Source organism: Vidua chalybeata, chromosome 2 (genome assembly GCF_026979565.1).
Source record: "Vidua chalybeata isolate OUT-0048 chromosome 2, bVidCha1 merged haplotype, whole genome shotgun sequence".
NCBI lineage: Eukaryota > Metazoa > Chordata > Aves > Passeriformes > Viduidae > Vidua > Vidua chalybeata.
This window is the reverse complement of record NC_071531.1, coordinates 8,423,556-8,447,274: the sequence shown is the minus strand read 5'-3', so window position 1 is coordinate 8,447,274 and position 23,719 is coordinate 8,423,556. Positions and strand designations below refer to the sequence as shown.

At 44.7% G+C, this 23,719-nt stretch overlaps 1 protein-coding gene across 1 annotated transcript in view; it reads left to right on the top strand.

Moving 5' to 3' along the window:
• The first annotated feature begins 2,918 nt into the window (after nucleotides 1-2,918).
• The window catches only part of TSPAN7 (tetraspanin 7), an 85,334-nt gene continuing 64,533 nt past the window's right edge, over nucleotides 2,919-23,719 (top strand). The window contains exon 1 of the mRNA XM_053934813.1: nucleotides 2,919-3,089. Coding sequence (XP_053790788.1) covers nucleotides 3,009-3,089 — 81 coding nt within the window. The 5' untranslated portion in view covers nucleotides 2,919-3,008. The remainder of the gene's footprint in view (nucleotides 3,090-23,719) is intronic.

Here is a 23,719-nt window from a genome sequence, read left to right as displayed (position 1 = left end):
CCAAGGTCAGCTTCAGATAAGGATGGAAGTCCTCATTTTCACTTTCAATGCTCTGCCAAGGGATGAAGGAGCTCCTTCTACACTGATGCTTTGCAAACAGACTTATTAAGACAGGATATTCCCTGTGCATTATGAAGAAATATGAGCTTACAGATTGTAGAAGAAACCCCTGCAAACTGCCAGTGTTTTAAAGAAATATTTTTCAAATGACACAGTTAGGCAAAAATGTCCTGTTTTGAATAACTACAAGAATGTTCTCTCTGTGGGGAGATGTGAAGAGCAATTATGTTCCCAACTTTGCAAATGTGGATTACAGAACTGAAAATGTATTTTGCTTTAGAAAGGCTCGCTTTGATTTTGTTCAAGTAATACTTGAGAATCTGCCCTCCCAAATCTGCAAAACTATGATAAAAATATTTTTAAAAGGTAGATGCGTTTCCAAGCCACACATAAAGACTAGCAATTTTTTGGTAATTCCATTTAAGCCTAAAATGTTTGATGGCTTGGTGCTCTTGTCATATTTTAATGGTATTTGCTGTAATCAGGCAGATTTTTGTTCAGCTCTGTTCAGACATTCTCATTTTTAATCCAAAATTTGCATCTATATCCAATAAAGTATATCCTCTTTGACTGTGTGCCAAAAAGCAACTCAGAGTTCCTCCAAAGACAGCCTGGTGAGAAGACTGTAGGTTCAGGTGGAGTCATCATGGAGCCTCTGTTTCTCAGTTCTCAGGACATCATCCCCTCCAGGGCCTGACGTTTGTGAAGAAAGGAGCTGTATTTCCTGATGTGGACTTCTCTTGCACCTCTGTTTTCTCTCTGGTTCCCTGGTGCAAAATCTTATGAGTTTTAACAGCGCTGTCAAGGGAGGCTTTGTAGGCACTCATTCAGTTTAGATCCCCAACACATCCTTCTGAGAAGACTCAGGGGATGTATCTCAAATTAGGCACTATGGGACAGAATGACCTAAAATCACATGCTACTGGCAGAAAATGTGAGTCATTGTCAAAATCAGCATCTACCAAAATATCCATTCTGATTGATATTATAGTTTGTTTCATGCTTTCTTGAAAACACCTGAAGGGGAGGGGAAGTATAACCATAGCCACTGAAATAAATGGCTGCTGTCCCCTGGGCTGTGACAGCAGCATTTATCTTTCTACAGCCCATGTGTGAGAGGAAGGAAGAGAATTCTCCAGCTTGGAGCTATTTTCTGTCAAAAATCTTAATGTAATTTTTGTACAGTGAATATTTATAACTGCTGTTAGTGTCAATACAATTTTTTGCAGTTAGTGCACTTATTTACATTTTAATGGCCAAGCCAATAAAGATTTATGCACCTGTCATCTGAATTTTCCACAAAAGTGGTGATTGCTTAAAAAAAAAAACAGTATCTCCTGCAGAATACTCCCTCTCCAAGCATCTTTTAGATGCCTTCATTGTTTTGGGAAACAGTAGACTAACAGCTCTAAAAGTCATATGTTAAACCCAGCAAAATCCTGCATCAGTCTTCATGGCAAAACTTCTGCATATTACAAAAGCACTTGCTCAGGAACCATTTTTTTCTCACTCTGTTTTTCAAACACTGTCTCTTGAATGGCAAGGCTGTTTCATCACTTTGAAATGTCTCAGCTGCACAAACTACATTATTTTTGTAGCTTGAGGAGATCCGCTGTTTAGTATTGACCTTGTTTTGATTTTAATGCAGTTAAAGTTATAGTTCAGATCCCTGCTTTGTGTGCAGGCACACCACTGAGGAGGGACATGCAGTGCTCCAGCATCCACTCCCCTGCACACATAACCTCCTCCAAAATGTGAACAGAAAAAACCCTGAAGGCATCCCCTCTGTGCCTGCCCACGGTCTTGGCGGAGCAGCCTGGGCTGCCAAGGCACACGTGTGCCCTCATTCTGGCCATGCTTTTCCTGGAGGCAGCCAGCCCACAAACCTTTTTTATTCCCACCCAGAGGAGGCTGGTGAGACCCACACAGCTGCCAGGGCTCTGCAGGATCAGCTCTCTTTCCATCTCCAGACTAGCTCGGTTACATATTTCCCTGCTGTCCATCCCTTGCTGGATTCCCCAGTGGGTTGGTGGCTGCAAGGAGGAGAGGCAGGCTCTCTCTGGAGCTCTGTGCCCTCTCCAGTTGTCACTCCAGGCAGAGCTGAGCCAGCTCTGTTCCAGCTGAAGCTGAGGGTCTCAAAGACATAGAAGTATGAGGTTTCCGATCAGTTTAGCTGGGGTTCGATGTACTGAGTAGGTTTAGCATAGAGTTCAGATTCGAGGCTGACATGAAGCCAAGGCCAGGGGCCAGGCTCCAGCAGCACCCCAGCTTCACGACCTGCTCTTGTAAGGCACCGTTCATAGGTCACAGCTCTCAGTCTCCGCACAGTCACCTGCACTAGAGCTGCAGAAGAGGCACGGCACAGGCAGAGCTGGAGGAACCCCGGTCCCTCAAATGGCTTCGGTGCAGAGCTCTTGCTGTAACCAGAGCACCGTCAAACCTGCGCTACTTGCCCTTGCTGTGGTCTCCAGACCTTTGCAGCTTGCGCAGGAACACACATTTTAATCGTGACACTGAAAGACGTTTTCTCCCGTACGAGCAATTCCCTCTGCAGCTCCGACCATGCAGCGCCTCCATTCCCAAGCCCCTGAGCAGCCCAAGCAACGCCTCCGAGCATCTTCCCGAGAAAAGGGGTGGCCGGGGGGTGTCTTTCACCTCATCTTTCAAAACCTCAAGCCTCCCCCCCTCCCCGAGATCTTCCAGTAAATGTCACCCCTGCGGCCGCCCCCCTGCAGATGATGTTCGAGCCCCCTGTGCCCTGCCCTCGGCGGCCCGGGGCGGGGGTCCCCGGGCGGCAGCAGCGGCAGCAGGAGGCGCGGTGAGCCCGGCCGCGGCAGCCGGGCGCTGAGCTCACCTCCCTCCGCCCCCCCGCTCCCTTCTCCCTCCCCCTTCCCTCCCTCCTCCTCCGCCTCCTCCCGCGCCCAGCCTGCAGCCGGGATCTCAGTATTATGGCATCGAGGAGAATGGAGACCAAACCCGTGATAACGTGTCTGAAAACCCTCCTCATCATCTACTCCTTCGTGTTCTGGGTGAGTGCGGCGCGGGCACACAGGGACCGCTGGGCACGGCCCGGCACCCCCCGGCCCCCACCTGCCCGGGGCGGGGGGCATCGGGGGCTCCGCAGCGCGGCTCCGCCGGGGTGGCACCGCTGGGCGAGCGGGGACGGGGCATGTCCGCCGGAATACAGATCTGCATGCACACACACAGATATATATATATATGAGCTCGCACATATATACACACACATTTCTGTGTATAAAAAATGATGGGTTTTGCCTCCTCTCGCGGCGAGCGCGTCCCCGCGAGCCCCCACGGGGGAAAGTTGCAGGGGTCTCCCCGAAAGCATCCATAGCCAGCCCTCTCCCCGCCGCCCCTCTGGCCGGCCGGACCGTGTCCCCACCGCCGGACCGTGTCCCCACCGCCGGACCGTGTCCCCGCTGCCCGCCGCATCCACGTCCCTCCGCGGGGCGCGGGGGATGCCGCCCCAGCCCCCCCGGTACCTGCGCGCAGCAGGGGCTGCCCTCGCCCCGGCCGCGGTACCCGCGTTTCGTAACCGGGCTCAGGCTCCCGCAAACCATTTTCCTGACCCAGATGCATTAATTGAGTTGCCGCGATTGCCTGACGGGCAGCCCGGCCGTGTTTTTCAGGCGACCCCGGGGGGCTGGAGGTTTTCGCAGCGCCCCGGCCTGTTAGTCAGCAGATCCCCGGCAGGAGCCGCGTATCGCGGCGGCGATCGGCAGGTTAAAGACCTTTTAATGGCACACGGTGACAACACACGATAATGGCCCCGCTGTGTGCAGTTAGAGACCTGCTCCGCACATCATCGATACGGCGCTCTGAGGCGCATTTGTCACTTCCTAGCCGGGGGAGCTGGTTGCGCTCTGTCGGTTTGGTAGCTCTGTGCTGTGGAAAGTGTCTGTGAAACACACTGACTCAAATCTTCATCTTTCTGCTTAAAAAGGCATTCTAAACAAAGAATTGCTTATTCATGGCAATAACGGTTGACATCCTTACAGTGAACATCGGACTTCAGCTGTTTCAACTTTAACTTCATAGGCTTTCATATTTTTTTTTTTTTAAGCATAACCAAAAGACATTTTGCTTATCTATACTTATGGCAGTACCTCGGTGTTATTGGCTCCCTTGTACCCCCCCCCCCGATATTTAACATATTCCCCCCCCCATTTTTTTTTTAATAATTTTGGTGGCAGCAGAGGTGTCTGATGGCTGAAATGGATAGGAAACCAGAATAATCTGTTCGGTTTTTTGTTGGCAAGTAGATTCTTCACATTAGTCTCAAGGAGTTAGGTGGCTAAGTTTATAGACTTACCACACTTTCAAGATTTATCCTTTCCAGTCCTTAGTTCCCAGCAGATCTGTAAGAAATCCCTCTTCATTCTGTGATGAGTGAACAACTGCAGGAGCTCAGGCGAATTCATGGCATCTTTTAAAATTGTGTGGTTTTTTTTTTAAAGTGATCATTGTATCTGTTGTAGCCCGAATAAACAGAGGACTCAGATGAACATGCCCGTTGAGCTAGCACATTTCACCAGCACTAATCTCATTTAAAAAGAGAGAATTGTACACTGAGCCAAGCAGCTGGCTGAGGGCATTTGTGCCGTAGGCTGTCAGGATGCCAGGCCAGGTTGACAGCTGGGACCTCGTGGGGTAAATAACACAGCTGAGCTCGGGTTTGGGCTCCAGAAACATGTCTGTCCCAGTGGGATGCTCTGCTGTGAATTCTCTTCCTCTGAACATGGGTCAGGCTCCCGTGTCTCCTGATCTTCTCCAAGGGCATGGCCCACTCTTCCATTTACTTGACATTCAACAGCCAACAGAGTCTCTGCTTGTCCTCTTCCTTGAGCCTGGAAAAGGAGGAGGAAATCGATGATTGGAGACAAATCCTGCAGCCATGATCAAAGGAGAATGAAGAATTGTGCTTGCTGTTGCATCTGGTTTCTCAAGGCTCCAGCCTAGGGACATAGGCAGGTCTCAGTGGGAGAAGACAGCAAAGGATTCAGTAAAGGTCCAGAGCATTTTACAGCAGATTCTAAGTCTTTATTAGTTCTGTGCTAAAAGGAAGAACAAAAACAAACTCATATTTTTGTCCTCTTTCTGGGCTCTGAATCCATTTAGAATAAATTGGACTAGGATGCCATGAGGAGAGCAAAAACAGGATGTACTCTGGCTGTATGCTCATTTTCTTTTTTTCAGTCAAGTTTGAGAGGTGAGGGATGTATGGACTCCCCTCAAACCCCCCTCCATTATTTTCTGATTTTTGTATTCTTAGAATCTGCTGGCTCCAGAGTCAGTGTAACTCAACTTGAGTCCTTGTGAATTCTCAGAGCTGAAAATATGGGAAGGATTCTATTGGAGGAACTATTTAATTTTTTTTTCTTGGACTGAGCTAAATACCAGAAGGAAACCATGCCAGCACCACAAATGGCTGGTTTGTAAATTTTTATTCTGACGGCTTTCCCACATTTTTTGGAGAGGTTGTAAGCTGATTTCTGAAGGAGAAAGCTCTGTGTTGCTTAGCTGCAGTTTGCATGGGTTTTTTTTCTAGCTGTGGGAATGGAGCTGTGATACAACACAGGGCAGAAACTTGTCCTGTGACAGGGTGGTGTATGGTGGCAGCCCTTTGCCTGTTGGGTCAGGCGGTTACAGATGTGAGGGAATGGGGAGAAGATGCTTTTTTGCATCCAGTGAGCTGTCTGAACCATCATGAAGGACTTCTGTGTGTTTCACATCGTTTATAAAATAAGAAAGTCTGTGTACGCAGCATATTCCCCCAACAAGTGATTTTTTGTCAGGCTTAAATATGAATTGCATTTGTATCTGTGGGACAGATGTGTATAGGTGAAGGCTTTTAGTATAAGCATTAAATGAGGCTGCACAGATTTCATGGGAGCTATAGGACTGTAATGGGGAGACACAGTTCATTCAAATTTCATACTGCATAGCTTGTTCCTTTCCAAATAGGTTTTGTTTAATGTAACTTGTTATTTTGATAGCTTCCTCTCCTCCCCCTCACCATACTTCCCAACTTCTCTCTGTAAATGCATCAACATGGTAAAAAAAATTCCATAAACAGAGATAACAAGCTTTTTGTGTGCTCATATGTATTGTTATTCATAGAACACATTAAATGCTTAAGGTTACCACTTTTGGTCCTTAAGGGATGTAGTAATAAAAATTCAACAGCTATTTTTTTCCTAATCAGAATTCTATACTGAATGCATCTGGTTTGGAACTAGCAGATTAAAAAAAGGTGATAAAAGCTCTGCTTGGCTGTTAGCTATTTTTATTTTTTCCTTTTGGGTATCATAAATTGCTTGCATAGAAATCCGAGTTAGAGCCGGTCTTGTTTTTAAGAGAAGATGAATTTTGGATTAGAATTCTAAGTGAATTTTTTATAGGAGAGAGAAACCTTGAAGCACCGCTCAGTACCTTGTATTTGTCTAGTACTTAAGTAACCTTTGGTCTTAAAACATGTGTATAATTAATATTTCACCATAGCCTTCTAAATATATTTTGTTACCAAATTAACTGCCTGCTCCAATGTGTTTTGGGAGGGAGCTTTAAGGGGCATGCATTGTCCTTAAAGTTATATGGCTGAGGAAAATGGGTTTGTCTTCCATGCAAAGCTTGTTGTTGCCCCAAATAGGCACTGTAGCAAAGTGATTACTTTCTGATCCTAGGTCCTGTGAGACACTTGGCACTCAAATGAGTGCTTTGTGTGTGCTGTCCTGCTGGAACTGGGTTTTCTTACTGTCAGTTAAGGTAATAAAAGCATGTAAGTAGAGTTTCCATTTGGATAATGTTCCAAGGTGGGTCACTGATCTGAAGAGCATCTTCCAAAGTTTTTGGGGACTACGTTAGGCTCTTAGAACTTGGCGTGTCTTTGGCTATGTGACAAAATCAGAGCTAAGGTACCTACTCATAGTTAGTGGTAGTTTGGTTTTCCAAGTTTGTATTGCTTTGAAAATAGACCTGTGCATCCTGGTGTGACCCCTTGGAAGTTAGCAGGTGGCAGGAGAGAGGTGGGGCAGGTGAGTGTCACTAGGCTGTGAGGCCACAGCAGGGCTGTGATTTTAAAAAAGGTTGAAATTGCATGTTTTCATACAGTTCCTCTTCTTTTAGCCAGTTCCTCTGGCAATGTGGTGTCACTAGCGGAGGTCAGGGGGTCTGGAGATGACCCCATGGAGGGTGATGGGCTCAGTGCCCCTCTGGCATGGGAGGTGTGGGAAGTCCTGGTGAGTGCTTTAAAGTGCCCCTCCCATTTTCATCATCCCAGAATTCCCCCAAAAGGGGGTCGCATGTGGGTGCTGGGAGGTGTCTCTGCTGTTAGGACTGGCAGCTCCTGCTGTGGCAGGAGGGTGGAGGGGGCATTTCCCTGCCATTCCAGGGGCTCACAGAGCTTTTTCCAGGAAATGACTGAGACAAGGAGCAAGTCTGGCAGCCTGCTCAGGAACACAGATTTATGGCTCAACTCCTGACCCATCCTCAAATGCAGCCATCTGAGCTCTGCATTATAATGTGGGATTAAATTTGCGTGTCCCTTTGAGTTACTAGTGGCATTAGTCATCTCCCCTATAAGTGTCCAGCTGGGTTGCTGAAATAACTGGTTTTCTCCCCAAATCTTCTTTCCAGTGCTTCTGCATTGGTTCCTGCACGTTTCTGGTCTTTTTAATACCTCTTACCATGCCTGTATTTCTTTTCTTTTATTTTTTTTAAAATATATGTTAGCAGATGGTTTTAGAGGAAATATTTTGGGAAACTTTTAGCTTTCCCATGTGGCTTAGATTGCTCAATCTCTTGGTGGTTCCATTTGATTGCAAAGTCAACATTGTTATACTTTTAGAAAGAAGTGTTATTACTCATATGTAGTTACCTGAAATCCCCCAAAAAACAAGCTCTCAAAAATGCACAGTATCCCCCCATCATGACAGAATTGAAGTGCTCTATTGTTCAGGCACAAACCTCACGCAGTTGCCTCTTTAAGTCAGTTGTTTCCTGCTCTGTTCTTATAATGATATACATGAAAGATTAAAGATAATGGTGTTCTCTAGTAAGCATAGCCCAAGGTGAATTCTGTTGGCTAAATAAATAACTGGAATTTTAAAAACAACAACAAAAGAAAAGGCTAGATGGTGTTTGAAACCATAACTTCAGAGTCAGCTTTCTAAATTCCTTTTTTGGGACGTGTACCCAGCTTGGCTTGGTTTAGTGGGGTTTTGATTGGGATTTTTCATGTTCTGAAAATGGTGTGGTTTTGGTACAAATTAGCATTTTGCACCTCATTTAATGGAATAATTAACTTTGCTGTCGGCTAAATGCTCCTTCTTTTCTGTTTGTGGAGCTGTGTTTGCATCTCAGCAAGTGCAACTCCTTGACCTTGCAGTTTGCATCAGGACAGTTCTGTAGTTTGAGGATGGTGACATTTTCACATTAATGGGTGAGTTTGGACTGGTGAAGGGGGATAATGGGTGACTTGAAAGTTGTTTCAGTTCTGTTTGGGAAGGCACAGGATGCATTCATAACCAAGCAGTGGCAGGAGCCCTTGTTTTTCACAGGGAAGGGCATGAGGCTGTGGGGGAGTGCCACTATATGTGTAGTAAACATTTGGCTGTTTAGTGTTCCCTTGTGCTCTGAGCAACCTGTTGTGTGGTCTAAACATGGTAAATATAAATTCTAGGGAAAGGTGCTGGGGAGGCCTCGTTGATACTTTTCCATGAAAACAGCAGTAGAGTCCTTGGATGCTGGTTCATTCCATCCTTGCTTGTCAAGGAAATGGAGGCAATTATTGTAGGTAAACCAAGGGAATTTAAAATGGATCCAATAATCTGATTTTATCTCTGTTTCTGTGACTATTTATCAATTCCCTGTGCTGTTAGGGAGGGAAATTAGGTTACCTGGTACCGTTAGTTGTCTCCATCTCTGGATCTTTATCATCATTTCTTCTGTTGTTGCAACTGTCCTACAAATTTACGTGCCAGTGAGTTAATAGATGAATATCTAGAAAGGCTCTTTGTGCATGTGAGCTCGCAGAAATCTTTCACATGTTATTTAAGCCCAGTGATGCTTGTTACAGAGATGCTGGCTTTGCTGTACTGCTGAGTCCCTTCTGCAGACACCAAAGTTGCACTTTTCAGCCCCGTTGTTCTCAGTGCCTTGCAAATCTCAGCGACTGAATCTAGAATAAAATGCAGGACTCCAGAAGTGACTGTGGGGAGCAGATGACAGATATTGTGTGGCCATTTATATTTGCATGATGTTACTTCTTTAGGCTCATTTCTATTAATTAGCTTTTAATCATCTCTCAGAGCAGAGATCCTTCACATGGGTAGAACAGGCTTCTTTCCATCCTGGCTCTCTCTCATGGTGGTGGGCAGATGGTTGAAATGTTCTGTCTCTATAACACTTCTGGGTTAGGAGAGGGAAGCATTTGAATTTCCCTTGCACTAAAGGGACTCTGAAGCATGGCACACTTGTGTCTTACTGGATTATCATTACTTCATAGCTGAGCTGGTTCTTTGAGCCCTGGGAGGAGGATGCAGGATTTATAGGAGCTACTGTAATGAAAGAGTGGAAGTTAATGTTGTTAATACTAATTTTGCTGTAATTTCCATACAATAGTGTTTTGCAAGATGTTTTCCAGATATGCTTTTTTTCATCTTTATGTTTGTGGGGACCGTACTAAAATCTTTACAAGAAGAAAACAGCCCCCCTTCCCTCTCTGTTTCTTGCTCTCTGTTTCTGGCTGGTCACTGTGTGATGCTGGCAGTGACCCTCTCCCAAAAGCCAGGCAGCATTCACCACACTCACCAACAGCCTGGGCTATGCAGAAGGTTGAAATTTTGTCTTGCCATCATTTATTATTGGGAGATATTTGCTGAGAGCTTTGAGAAAAGGTTGGGTTTGGTTTGGGCTGAATGTGGATTTGGATGGATCAAACTGAATTGTTTTTTTTTTGTTGTTGTTGTTGTTGTAATATTCAGAAAGGGTCTTTTTTAAGAGTTTAATTGCTAGGAGAATGTGATGGGGTGAATAATGACGTGATGGACTTAATCTGCAGAAGCCTCTGGATCTTGGGAGCAGACCTAAGGAAAAGGTTGGCATGCTTGTAAGGCTCTGAAGAGAAGTCAGAGAGGAGAAAAGAGAATGAAACCCTGTAAATATCATAGGAAGAGGAGCACTTACATTTCCCTTAAACAGGGAAGAGAAGGAAGCCCCTGCTGTCTGACCCACATAACCACTCAGTGCATTAATGCTTTTGAAGAGAAATGATCAGCTCAGACCTGCTGCTGCCACAGGATTGAAGCCACCAGGGAAGCTGACAAGTTCCTCAGGATCTCGTTCCTGACCGGATTGTGGGCACGGCTGCAGAGAATGCAGTACACAGGAACAGCAAATTGCACTGAATGCCACCAGCAAAGCACATCTGCAACTCAGCACACAGGAAACTCTTACTGTAAGGACCTGAGTACATCTCCTGCAACTGAAGATGCAGCTAGGCCATGCTGATTTAGTAATTTGATTTGTCATTTGGACAGAGTTTCTCATGGGCTGGCCTCCATCTGGAAGCAACTTTGAAGTGTTTGGAGAACTCCTTTTAGCAATTTTTGGCAAAAGAATATGAAAAATTGCTCATTTTGTATGTTTCTGAAAGTAAATGGGAGCTATATCAAAACCTGACATTTTTGATGTAGTCTTCTCAATGATAAAAACTTAATGATTTGGGAAATTCTAAAAAAAAAGAGAAGTTTTCAAAGAAATGAGAATTTCCTGAATATGCCAGGTAGCACTGATTTTTTTTTTGTTTGTTTGTTTGTTCTTGTTTTGTTTTGTTTTGTTTTTTTGTATCTGGACTTGAAACTGAGGCCAGTTTATGGCATCACAGGTTGTGACATGGCATGTGATGTGTTGCATCAATCCAGTTGGGCAGCACCAAGGCTTCAAAGTTGTGTCTGGTGCTTGGAGTCCAGCCACAGGTGAAAGACTGTGGCAGAGTCTGTGGCAGAGATGGGGACCTGGGGTCTGCAGGCCACGTAGCCTGCAAGGAGATACACCTGGACTGAGATTTTTGTCCATGCTTGAAGATAATACAAAGGTGCAGCTTGCTTGGACTGTTGAGATACTCTGCTGTGACCTCAGACAAAGAGAAGGTGAAGGACATTGTAAACAGATTATGGAAACACATCCAAGTCAATTCCAAAAGCTATTTGAGATGGAGGATTACTGCAGATTTCTTGCCGTGTAGAATCCATGATTTTTGTCTTCCCTAATAGTCTCCTGCCCAAAGCATTTTTATTACAACTTACTGTGGCCTCCCCTGACTCAAAAGACAGTCAACACACCAGAAATGTGTCACATAGGTTGTGCCTTTCATTCTTGGGAGAATAGGTTAAAACAGAACAGGAGACACTTTCCAGGTATGCATTAACAGAAGAACAGATAGAAATTCAATCCTCCTGTTTCACTTCAATAGTACTTAACATCTAACTGGCTCTAATTAGGCTTGGAATGGGAACATAATTAAATGCATGTCTGTTTTCCTTTGAAAATAAAGAAGGGAAACAAATACAGATAGGTTACCCTCAGTACCTTGATGCTCTCCCTGATGGCTGCATCTTATGGCTGGGTTCATTTTCACTGGTGCAGCTGCCCTGTGCTGGATGTAGCATTTATTGCTCTGTGGCATGCACTGATTGCAGATAGAGCATGATTCAATTTACCTGCAAAATAATGTCTTAGAGGAAACCAGCAGCTGATATTATTGCATGTTTTTGAGATTTTTTTTTCAAATTTCCTCTGTTTTCAGGTCATTGATGCTATACTACAGCTCTTTTTTATATAGCTGAATCTTTGAGTCAGTTAAAGCTGATCCAGTGTGCAGTTGCTTATAAATGTTGAGGTCAGCTTGAGTGTTACCAGGAACTGAGTTCCTCTTTCCAGTATACTTCAGGAAAAGTGCTGAGTTAAATTGTGTGGGTTCAAATAATCTAGAGTCTTAAATTGATCTCTTTTGTCCCTGAGAAACCTATAGGCCATCTGTGCATCACCTGCAGTCTTCAGGGGTTTGGGTTTTTTTTCTATGCAAGTGTGGTCTAAAACCTCCCGAAGAAAGAACCAGGACCTCAAGATGTTGGAGAGCTGACGTGCAGGAATGTTTCCCTATTATTTCCTGGAACATACAAGCCAACCCTGGGTATATTCCTTGCTTCCCATTCTCACAAAACAGGAGCTGATGCAAAGGGATTGAATCTGGATTTTCCAACAGAAGGTCACACCACTTAAAAAGAAAAAAAATGTAGTGCACAGAGACAACCTTACAGGTTTATTTCTGTCATGGCAAGTAGGACTGGGGACACATAACAGCCTTTCTAGGAGGCAGTGTGACCTTGCTGCAGTTACTGAATATGTGCAGGATGTCTGTGCAGCTTTCAGAGCACTCGTGCAAAGCTCTCACTGGCAGGATGGGGCAACTGCTGGTTTTGCCCATGGCCTTGTAGATAAATAGTTCCTTATGGGAAAAAAACCCACTCCTTTTTAAACCTTTCCCTATTGGTCTCCAACTTCAAAGTGATGTTTTCACTGGGCATCCTCCCAGCATGGAAAGGGCAGCTCAGTGCCCTCTGTGCCCTGCCCAGCACTGACTTCACCCACCCTCAGCTGTGTTTACTGGCATTCTCACCAGAGAGACGTGCAAGGCAGGGCCACTGGTCCTTGTCTCATCCAAGGTGGTCCCTGCCACAGCCAGGGGACAGCCAGCAGCATCCTGGCCAGCACAAGAGCACTGCAGGCAGGTGTGGGGTGGGCTCTTCCTCTATACTCACCAGTGAAATGACAAATTGCAGGAGATGTGCTGGACCAGTCAGTTGGTAATAAACAGTATTTCATCCAGCACTTGTGTAATTTTCAACTGAAACCTGCAACAAAAATAAAACCTCCCACTCCCAGGACTTTTGTGTTTTGTAAGCAACAGCTAGTTGCTTTGTGACAAGATGGTTATACTCAAAATAGGTATGTCTGTGGTAGAGAGAATTTTCAGCTCATGGAATTGATCAGAATGATATGGAAGAGTTGCCTCAGTTTCTGTGAGCTGGTATGATATGCATGTAATACTCTTTAACACAAAACAAACTTGGTCCCTGTTGTACAGAAAGCTGAGCATGCTGCACCATAGCTATTTTTTAACAGAAGTATCAGATTTAATGTGTTCCCTTCCCTCCTGCTTACTGACCTCAAATTGCTGGGGGACCAGGCAGGATTAATCCCTGTGCCATAAAGAATATCCAGTATTAAAGCAAGGAGCTTGGTTGTTTCTTAGAGCAATGCAATCCTCAAATGATAAAGAATATAACTGAACCACAACCACTTAGTTGATTTCTTCTCTTAATTTCACTTAATTTCCAGTGTCATAATAGGTGTCAGACCAAAACTAATTCTTATTTTTTCCAGCACTATTGAATATGAAAAATATTTAAGATTGCAGACCTCTAAATCTGAAGGATATAGAGAAGAATCTCATGCTAAGTCTTAGCTCTGAGGCAATCAGTCAAGTTATTAATGATATAAGAATAAGAGCCACCTCATCAGTGAGGAGCAGACAATAACCCAGTTTTTCTTCTAGTACCATTAACCAGCTTATCAGTTGTTAACCAAGCCCAAGTGTGTGGCACTAAAATTTTCCCTTTGGAAACATATTTGCTCTACATCATATGTTAGTGCAATACTGGTAAGCAAAAGAATATGAACTAGAAAGACATTTCAAGAAGAATTACATCATCTCTGGTTGATGAGCACATGTGGGTGGACTCAGCTTGGTGCATATGAAAGGTGTAAAATGTCTTACAGTATCATCTTGCTCTGTTTAAATTCAGTGGGAAGCAAAAATGACCAAACTTTCTTATGCAGTCAGGCAATGGTTTTTGAAACTCACCTGTGCTTAATATTCATGTTCGGTGAAACAGTTACTCTGGCTTGGATTCTTCAGAATTCCCATAGACATGTGGCTGGGAGGGTTTATCATTTCATTTGTGTGCTGGATATCTCAACAGGATAAACTTTCTTCCCCTTCCTCTGTTTAGTAAAATTCTGCCTCTGGTCTCTAGACTTGCTTTGGTTACCCTGTGATTTTGCAGCCCAGCATCATTTTACAGAAGATGTGTGATCCTCTGGCCTGGTGGTCCCACTGAAGTTTAGATGGACCCTAAAAAGGTGAAATGGTGTATAAAATTTTGCAGCTTCTATGAAAACCAAGCCTAAACTAAAAGAATACAAAAGCAAAAGACTTATCTCTGTGTTGGTGAGATGGAGTAGAGTGAGACCACATGAGTCAGCTGGTGGATGAATAAATGCTGAGTATTGTGGCTGGCATCAGAGGCCATGGCAGAGTGCATGTTACTTGGATTAAATTCAGAAAAAACTGGACCCTGGCTGCACCCTGTATGTTGATAAAATGGGATTTTTACAACATTGATAGCTGTATGTTATATTTTCTCTATTCTTAAGAAGCATTGTGTAATTACTTATAGCAGCACTAAACCTTTGGATTTATTTACCAGTGGTAATACTTGAAAAATAGTAGTTGGCATGTCCGTTTGATAAGACAGAGCCACTGGTGCAAGTCAGGCAATATGTCTAGGATGTGGCACAGCTGTGAGTTAGTTATTTTAAATCCCTAACTGTAATAATTATTATGTTGCAGCACTTACTTTGACATCTTACTTCAGTTGCAGGTGTAGAAAGCTGAAATAATAATTAGGGTTACCTGATGTTGTTTGTGGAGTATGGGAATGCTTCTGAGAAGTCTAATGAATAGTGCTTGTGAAGACAGATTATGATGGAGCAGCTGGCTGTGTCTGAGCTATGGAATTGATACACTTTATTCTGATAGCTTCTTTATTCTGAAGCTGCATAGACAATGCTCTGAAAAAACCTTTCAGGCTGCCCAGTTTCTTGGGAGAGGGAGTGGAGCTGCTGGTGCATGAGAGCAAGCCCCAAGGTGAGTGGGCTTCCACAGCTGGGAATGATCCACACAGCTTTCCTGACTTCACAGATCAGACAAGCCCTTTCATGGGGGAAAAAAATTCCTGTCATGCAGGGCATAGGGGGGATAGTTTTTCTTCAGGGAAAGAGCTGCACATTTCTGTAGATGGATGGATATCCAGCTTTGTTTTGGAAGATTATTCGACTGGGGCACAAGCATGTTGACACACTCTCCCATGGAGAGGAGACTTGGTGTACCTGCTTAAGAATGTCCTCATCCTCTTTGTGCTGAGTGCCAGCGATCTGTCATCTCCATGGCATGTTCCAAGTGTGGCAAGCAGGATCAGGTTTAAGTGGTGACCTCCAGAACAAGGTGGTTTGTTTGCTTTTACCCTGCTGTGGACATGGAGACACAGAGGAAGATTTTGCTAACGTGGAGTTCTGGTTAAAGACCAGTATGCAGAATTTTGTCATTTATGGATTCTGCCAGGTCTTGTGAGTGGGATTGTCAAGTGCTTCTAAGAACTGGGCTGACTTCTTAGCTCAAGAAGGGTTTCTCTCTAGTTTACTCATGCAGTGGATATTATGGCCACTGCAAAGAGTTATGAGCAGTTTAGTTTGATAATTTGTAATCAGGCAGCTGAAAAGAACATTCTGTGTGGGCATGCAGCTCTCAGGACTCTGCTTTAGCACAAGGGAGAGAGCACCAGCACCTACAAGAGCAGAGGCTGTGCTGGGAAGGACAGTGGGGCTTCCCAAGCTGTCATTTAAGGCTAGAACATGTTATAAGGAGAAGGATATCAGATAATTTACTGCTTGAAGGAAACTTTTAATATGGGGATTTCTTCAAGAAAAGGGGAGTTTGTTCATGCTGAGAGCCTATTCGGTAGCTTGTGCTTTCTCCCACACCCCAGTGAGACCTTTCTGGAAGAAATTAATGCTGGCTGCTCTTGGTTTTGTGTCAGAGTTAAATTAAGGCTTTTCACTAGCCTGGATTAAGGTGTATTTTGGTGTTTGGTGGGTGTAGGCGGTGACAACTCATGGAAAGATGTGATCATTCATCCTAGTGTGCATCTTGAATCTGAGTGGGTGAATAACAGGCTGGTTTTCTTCTGATGGCCCTGTGGAGTTCTACCTAAAATCCCTTGTAATGGCTACTGCCCAGCTGGTCAGGCTGAGAGCAGAGCAGAATGGCTTAAAGCAGTCACTGTTTGGTTCTTACCCTCTCCTATGGCTTGGTGAACAAGAGGGCAAAGGGCTCAGCAGGGACTCAGCAGAAGGTAATTAATTTCTCTGGCATTCCTGGACCATGCTGCTTTTAGGCAGAGAGAATTTTCAGGTTAGCCACAGCATGAGTTCTGTTTCCCACTTCTCCTTCCCTCTGAGTATCATGTAGGGACAGAGATTGCTCTGTGGCTTAGTTCATGCTTTGTTTTCCTTTAACACCTTATGTGGTGCAGTTTAAATTACACTTTTCAAATGGTAAATTGCTTGGGAAAGACTTCTTAATGCCATTTCTCCTGGCAGTTTATTTCATACTTTTCATGCAAGTCGTACCAATCAAGTGTCTGGTGGGGCTGCCTGCTAAGCAGTAACAGATGGCCCATGCTAGCAAGGACAGGAAGGATCACAGGGGTAGGAGCCAGTGTTATCTACATATGTGTTTTGGATTGCATCATGAATGCTTCCCAGGAGGAAGCACAGCTGGCACTGGAATTGCAGAGATCTGATTTTCGGTATTCTCTATTTGAAGTCTTGTCATATGTGAAAATCAAGTTCATGTTGGGCTAGATCAATAATATTGAAATTCTGCTTGGTTAAAATCACTGTGCTTGCTAGTTTTCTGGTTTGTTTTTTTTCTTTGTTTGTTTGGGGTTTTTTTCCTTTTTTTTTTCTTTTTGCTTATCATGTAATCCAATGTACTGTGTGAGAGAAAATACACAGCAGAGAGCAGCCAGGTCTATGATGTAATCTTGCTTCCATGTGTGCTCTACCACAGGACGGCCTGAAAATGAGGTAACCAATGCAAAACTGCAGGAAGAAAACCAGAATTTATCACAAGTGGTTTGACCAGTATTTCCCCCTCTAGCTTGCTCTGGCACTAAAATACTTGAGTACCATGCTAGGCAAAGGGCCAAAGAGGAGAGGGGGATGTGCAGAGCTCATGTTCTGGGAAAGTGTCTTCCTAATGCTGGGCTGGCAGCATCCCCTATGCTTCGACCTGGTTTTCATCTGTAGCAGTGGGCACATCTCCAAGGGGGCAGGGAAAAAGCATGAATGAAGAAAGCTGTGATCTTAAACACAGTCTGTGGAGGCCAAACTTTGATTCTGCTGAGGTAGCCAAGGCTTAGCTGCAGCCACCTTTGCTTTTTGTGCTGTATTATATGGGATGTTTGTCCAGGTGCCAGCAGGAAAAGGCCAAGAGATCCTAGGCACGGCCACATGATTAAGATTTGGCACACCAGGCCTTTCAGATGGCTCTTAGAGTATATATTGGTACCTGTCTTCTCTTGACATTAAGAGACAACATGAATAAAATTGTGAGAAACTTCTTACTGCAAAATTCACTATCAGACAGTCATGGGAAATTCATTACTTCATGGGGTTTTTGGGGTTTTTTTGCTTTTTGTTGTTGTTGCTGTCCTATAAGCTTTCAGTTTAGAAGATAATGTTTCATTTGGTTCTGACATTTAAATCCTTTTCCTTTCCCTGCACGGACAGAGGCTAAGCAGTCCTTGCTTTGTACAAGGCAACCAGAGCTTGTGTCAGTCCTGGGATGATGCAATCAGAACCACAGAATGGTTTGGGTTGGAAGGAACCTGAAAGATCCTCTGCTTCCAATTCCCTGCCAAGGGCAGGGATGCCACCTGCTAGACCAGGCTGATCAAAACTCCACCCAGCCTGGCCTTGAACTCTTCCAGACTGGGGCAGCCATAGTTTCTCTGGGCAAACTCTCTCCACCCTCTGCCTTCTATTTTCACCAGCAGAGTAATAACCTGTAGTAGATAAAACACATTATAACTGCCCTGAGAATGATGTGGAAGGTAACCTAAGGCAATCCTGTCAGGATATGCCCTTATCCTTGGGCTGCTGAGCAAGGGGAAGACCCTTCTTGTCAGCCTGGCCTGGAAGGATTTGTCTCACAACTTGCCTTATGAACTTTGCACTTTCCTAGTGCTACATCACTGTGTTGACCATGGTTCCTGATGTCTTGATGTGTGTCTTTTGAGCATAAGCAGAAAATGTTGGCAATGTGTCAGGAAAAAAATCCATGAGGAATGCCTCTAAAACACCCTGGGAGAGAAGAGGAAACCAAGTAAGGTGGTGACAATTCCTCCTCTCCCCCTGGCCCGTGTACACAAACTTACTTGGGTTTAGGGTAAAGCCAGATTCTGCATTCACTTAAAAGCTTTTTCACCAACAACCTTGTGTGTGGAGAAAGGACTAGAAACACATTGCTGGTCATTCAAAGGAAGGAAAGATAAGTTTATCCTCACTTTCTCCAGGAGACATGGAATATATGGCTGTGCTGAATGGTCAAATGCATTTATCCTTGATGGAGGTGGCAGCTGGGTATTCCCTGGTTCTCCTGTTCCCTGTTAGCTCTGGAGTGGAGTCCCAGAGCATTCCTTCTGGAGAACAGCAAAGGAGGGAGCACCTGCTTTTGTACATAAGCTGCTGAAGATATCAAAGTATTTAATGATAACTCTCTCTTGCATTTCCCTCCCTTAAGCTCTGCTCTTGAGAAATAGCTCATTAATTTGTTAGTGGCTTGATGAGAAAGGAGGGGGTGGAAAGCCATTAACAAATGGCTTTGGTCCAGGTCAGGTCTCTCTAGAGCAGGAGGAAGCTGCTCTTTCCAGTGGGGAGATCAGGAGCTGGATGGTGAGGAAGTTGCTTCCCCTGTTATTCCATAGACTAGTTTGGCTGCCGCTCATACACAGGCTGCTATATATAAAATTTCTTCTTGATGGACATGACAAGTTACCAAAGAAATGATGTAAGGGCTATAGGACTTACACAGATTCCAAAGTTAACTGCCACATTCCTCCCAAAACTTCACACCAGAGTTTAAATGTGGAACCCTTCTCTCCTTTTCAAAGATCTGTGTGTATATCACAAATCAACAGGCAAAAAGATCTTTTTCATAATACTTTGACCTGATAAATCAGTCTTGCAGACAGATAGAAATTGGCAGGTTCCTTTTGTATGGGTTTGGCAGGCACTGCTAGAGGAAAAGGCAGTTCATTACCTCCTTAGCAAGGAGAATACACTATCCATTGCCATCCTGGTCTCTGACTCACTGTTACAATGAACCATCAGTCTTTCACATGACTTTGAAACTGGAAAGAAAACCACAAAAGGACTGTAAAATGTAAGTGTTTGTACTTGGTTCCTGTTGTAGGAAGATGTGGATTTTTGCATTACATATTTCAAATTGGTCAGAGAAGCTGAGGAGGCCTGTAGAGACAGAAGATTTTACTATGCTTTCTGTTACAGCAAACAATATGTGAAACATGATTCATATAGAAAAGTTGGAAGAATTTAGGTAACTTAATCTGATGATGTTGGTATTTGAACAAAGAAAAACTAGCATTGTTTGTCTCTTTATGAAGGGATATAGTTGCTCAGAAATACCACACTACTGAGGTTTTATAAGTCTTTACTCCTGACATACCTGCCAGCGTTTCAACAGCACACCTGGGTTGCACTTTTAAGGCTCCCAGCTTTAGGAGTAGAAGACAAATGGTGGATAGTTTGTCTTGAAACAATGATAAAATGGTATTTGTGTGCATATACCTAACCTAAATACTAACATCAGGAATAATGTTGAACCTCCTGGATGTAATCCCAAAGTTCAGAGTTCACTCTGCTTCTGATGCTTCTAGCAGAAACAGTTATCCCATTTTTAATACTTCTCTCTAGCTAACCAGCAGGTTTCCTCTGATTTTATGACCTGCTCCACTGGGAATGCCTCATCCTAAACACCATGAGCTCTTGCACTTCCCCTTTTCATTTTTTTAAAAACTGATGAAATAATCTCTCTCTCTCTCTTTTTGTTATCCCCCCCCTTCTCCCCCCAGTTTAAAGGTTTACCACATATTTTTGGGTTAGTTCAGAAAAACTTGCCTTTCCCTTTGAGGGCTCCCTCTATTTGAAGCTCTGTCCAGCTTGTCAGAAGTCCAGATGCTGGGACGTGTAGGCTGTGGTACAGTCTGGGGATCCAAGCCCTCACTTGCAGGCTGTTTTCCCTGTGCTTTTGTCCTTGTTCAGCGTTTTGGGAGGGATCTGCCTCTTGGGAACTGCTAAAACAAGAGAGGGGACAGCTGCACTGCAGTGGCATGGAGGGTTTACTCTAGTGCTGAGTAGCACAACCACGCTAAATCCATCCTGTGCCAGCTGTATCTGGGATTTGTAATGCTCTCCCAATGAGGCTGCAGTTATTTACTGTGAGTGCTCAGTGTGGCAGACTGCTCTGCCCTCATCAGCACCTGTGCCCTGAGCAGCATTGCACACCCTGCACACCCTCCTGCTGTGCCCTTCAGGTGTGATGGTTTGATTTTTTCCTACACTCAGCAGTGTGCAGGGGAAAAAAAGGGGGGAAAAAGTCGGGGGGGAAAGGCTGCATTGCATTTCAAAAAGGGAGGGGAAGGAGTGAGGAGAGATGAAAGGTGAAAAAAATGAAAATAAAAGTGTGAAGTGCAGAAGCATCCACCTTGGTGCATTGTGTACTGATGCATGGGGGGAATGGCATCAGCTGAGGCACCAGCACACACAGAAATGTCAGGAGTGCAAACTGGGCTGCACCCCTGACATCTCTGTGCTTGCTGGTGCCTCTCCTATCATCTCATTCACAACTAACCCCCCCGGACAGCATGGTCTCCTGTGCAGAGATGAACTCTCACTCGCTGTGTGATTGTTGACAGAACCACCCAGGTATTCCCAGGGGTGCTGGTGTGGGCAGGCTGCCTGTGGTGTAGCTCACACTGTGCTATTAGTGGTGTCCAAGTGCCTCCCCCTGTGCCCAGGGAAGGCAAAGCTCCTTTTGAAAACAAGTCGAGCCCAGGGCTGCCTGGTGTGCTCCTGTGTTATCCTCCAGCAGCAGGCAGTGGGGTGCCAGGTGGCTCTGCTGGGGCAGCAGTCCCTTGCTTACCCCCAGAGCAGGGTGGGAGCAAGGCTACACCAGGGATCCCTGCCCCTCAACCCTTAATGCCATTTTCAGAGTTTCTCTAAGGCCATAATAGCATGTAATGCCTTTGGGGTAGGAATTCCTCCTGTCTTTCCTTTGGGCTCTTCTTCCTTCAGGAGCTTCACCTGCCAGGAGTGACTGTGGGTATTGGCTTCCTGTTTCTAGCTGTGTGAAATGTGTGCAAAGATGCCAAAGCAGAAAGGGTGGGCTCACAGAAAGAGAGAAGGGGAATGTTTGGAGAAGGAAGGCAAAAGCTAATGGAGAAGGTCAAAGGGAAATAGGTAATTGAGGCAACCAACCAGTCAATTGTTGGCCAGTACAATAAGTGGCTAGGCAGAATAAATCAGGAAGGTGAAAGAGGAGATAAGGCTGGCAGAGCATTCTGTTTTATGGCCCTGTTCTCTGCTTTCTGGGACATTTCACTTCTGTATTACTGGGTTTGGTGCTTCACTGTGGAGCCTATTCATGCCCCTCTCTGCTCCCTGTGCCTCAGGGTGAGGAGCTGCTGCCCCACTGAGCCCCCTCTTCCGTGGTGGGAGGCAAAGGGGGAAATGGTGTGGGAGCAGGATAGTGCATCTCAGGGTTGTGTTGGGATAGAAGAACTTCAGGAAATGGGAAGGGGAAGACATCCATGTGCTTCTTTTCTACTTGCCATCGTGGCATAAAACCCCTTTATCTGTGGATTCATCTCTGCAGCAGAACCAGAGGGGCTGGTGGGAGGGGAGGCAGTGTGGCACAGAGGGCAGGGAGGGAAATTTCCAGTTGTTTAGATGCAAAACTCCTATCAGTCCCTTTCCCAAACAACTTTGTCATGTTGTCCCACTTGGTGGCATCAAGATTCACAGAGTTTTCACCAACAAATCAACGGTGCCAATGGCATTGGCCATGAACATTGTCACTACAAGTGCCACTACACTGTCACTACCTGTGCCTTGAATCCAGCCCCACACCTTTGGCTATACCTGTGTGGCTGTATTTTAAAGCTTTTTGTGCAGGAAAAAGGAGTGCATATCAAGGGTACTTAGGCTGGAAGAACTTACGTCACCTTCTGGGGGACTTGTCACAAAGCCAGCTACAGCAACGTCCTTGTCATGAGTCACGTTGTTGTTAATGAGTGTGAACACTGAACCCCCCAACGAGCCAAGCACTTCACTGGCTGCACCCCACGTGTCTGTTCCATGTGCCGAAGGAGTTTGTGCAGTGGGACTCGGGCCTTCAGTGCAATCCTAAAGCCAAGGGGTTCCACATGTCCAGTCAGATGTGCAGGAGAACAAGTTTCAAGGGTCTTACTTTCCATTCCTATCAAAATTCCATTTTCTCCCACTTCCTTTTCCTCTATTGAATTAAAAAGCCAGTATCACTAATGATCCTATTTTTAAATGTAAGTTTCAGAAATTCATGAGCTGCCTGGGTGGGACAGAGCATCTCTTTTGTTTGCAAGTGCAAATCATTAGATCTTTGCCAGACCATGCATGTTGTGGAGTAGCTTAAGGAGACTTTTCTGGTGACATTAAGGGACAGAATATGTTGAGACACCCAACAATAGTGAAATTGAGCTTATGGTGGGCAAGTCTGTTCTGAGAGAAAAGGACCGCTTCAGAGTATTTGTACTAATGAACTTTCTTTGTGCTCTGCTTGTTTGTCTGATTTGTTCTCTTAAACGATGGTGCATTTTTGGATAATTTCCTCTGTTGGTGAGCTACCCCCATCAAGTTGAAAGTTGTCTATTTTTAAAATGCCAGCTGCCTCTCGGATAAAAAAGCCAGTGCTGATGTACCGTTGCTTGCAATGCATTATTCAAAGTCCTTTTTAGACTCTCTCAAATAAAGAGCTTCATTAATATTTCAGCAGTCGCTGTGATTCTCTCCAAGGGGGCTCCATTCCTTTTTCTCACTTGACACCCCTGTACTTCTCTGTGTAGTGAAGATGATTGGATTTCAAGTTACCTTTGGTAGAGTGAACTAATCATTTCCTGCAGGAAGTGGATCTTAAAAGAAAATTTGACCTTGAGATTGGTGCTAAGCAGATACCTGGCATGCCCAGGATCTTATCACAGCCCTCAGCAATGGGAGTGCTTTGGGAGTGGAGGGGTTGTTTTGTGCACCAAACACCAACTGTTGTGCACCATCATTCTGATCATTCTAGCTGGCTTTGCTAGCTTAGATGGGAGATAGGGAGGGGGATTGGAAAAGGAGAATCACAACAGGTTGGATTTCTAGACATAAATATTTACCTAATGATGTTTTCTTATGAAAATATTAACTGCATTTGCACCGATTTCAAAATTACACTAAGGGCTATTTTCTTTTTTTCTTGCTGTTAAGTACAGAACCTGTGATAAAGCTGGGGTTTTGAGAAAGAACAGAGTGATTTCCTCACTTGAGGTACTGGTGGAAAATTGGTAGCAGGCAGGCCTGGAAAAAGTGGGTTTAGCTCTAAAGAAGAAAGGATGAGACAAAAAGTATTAACTATTCT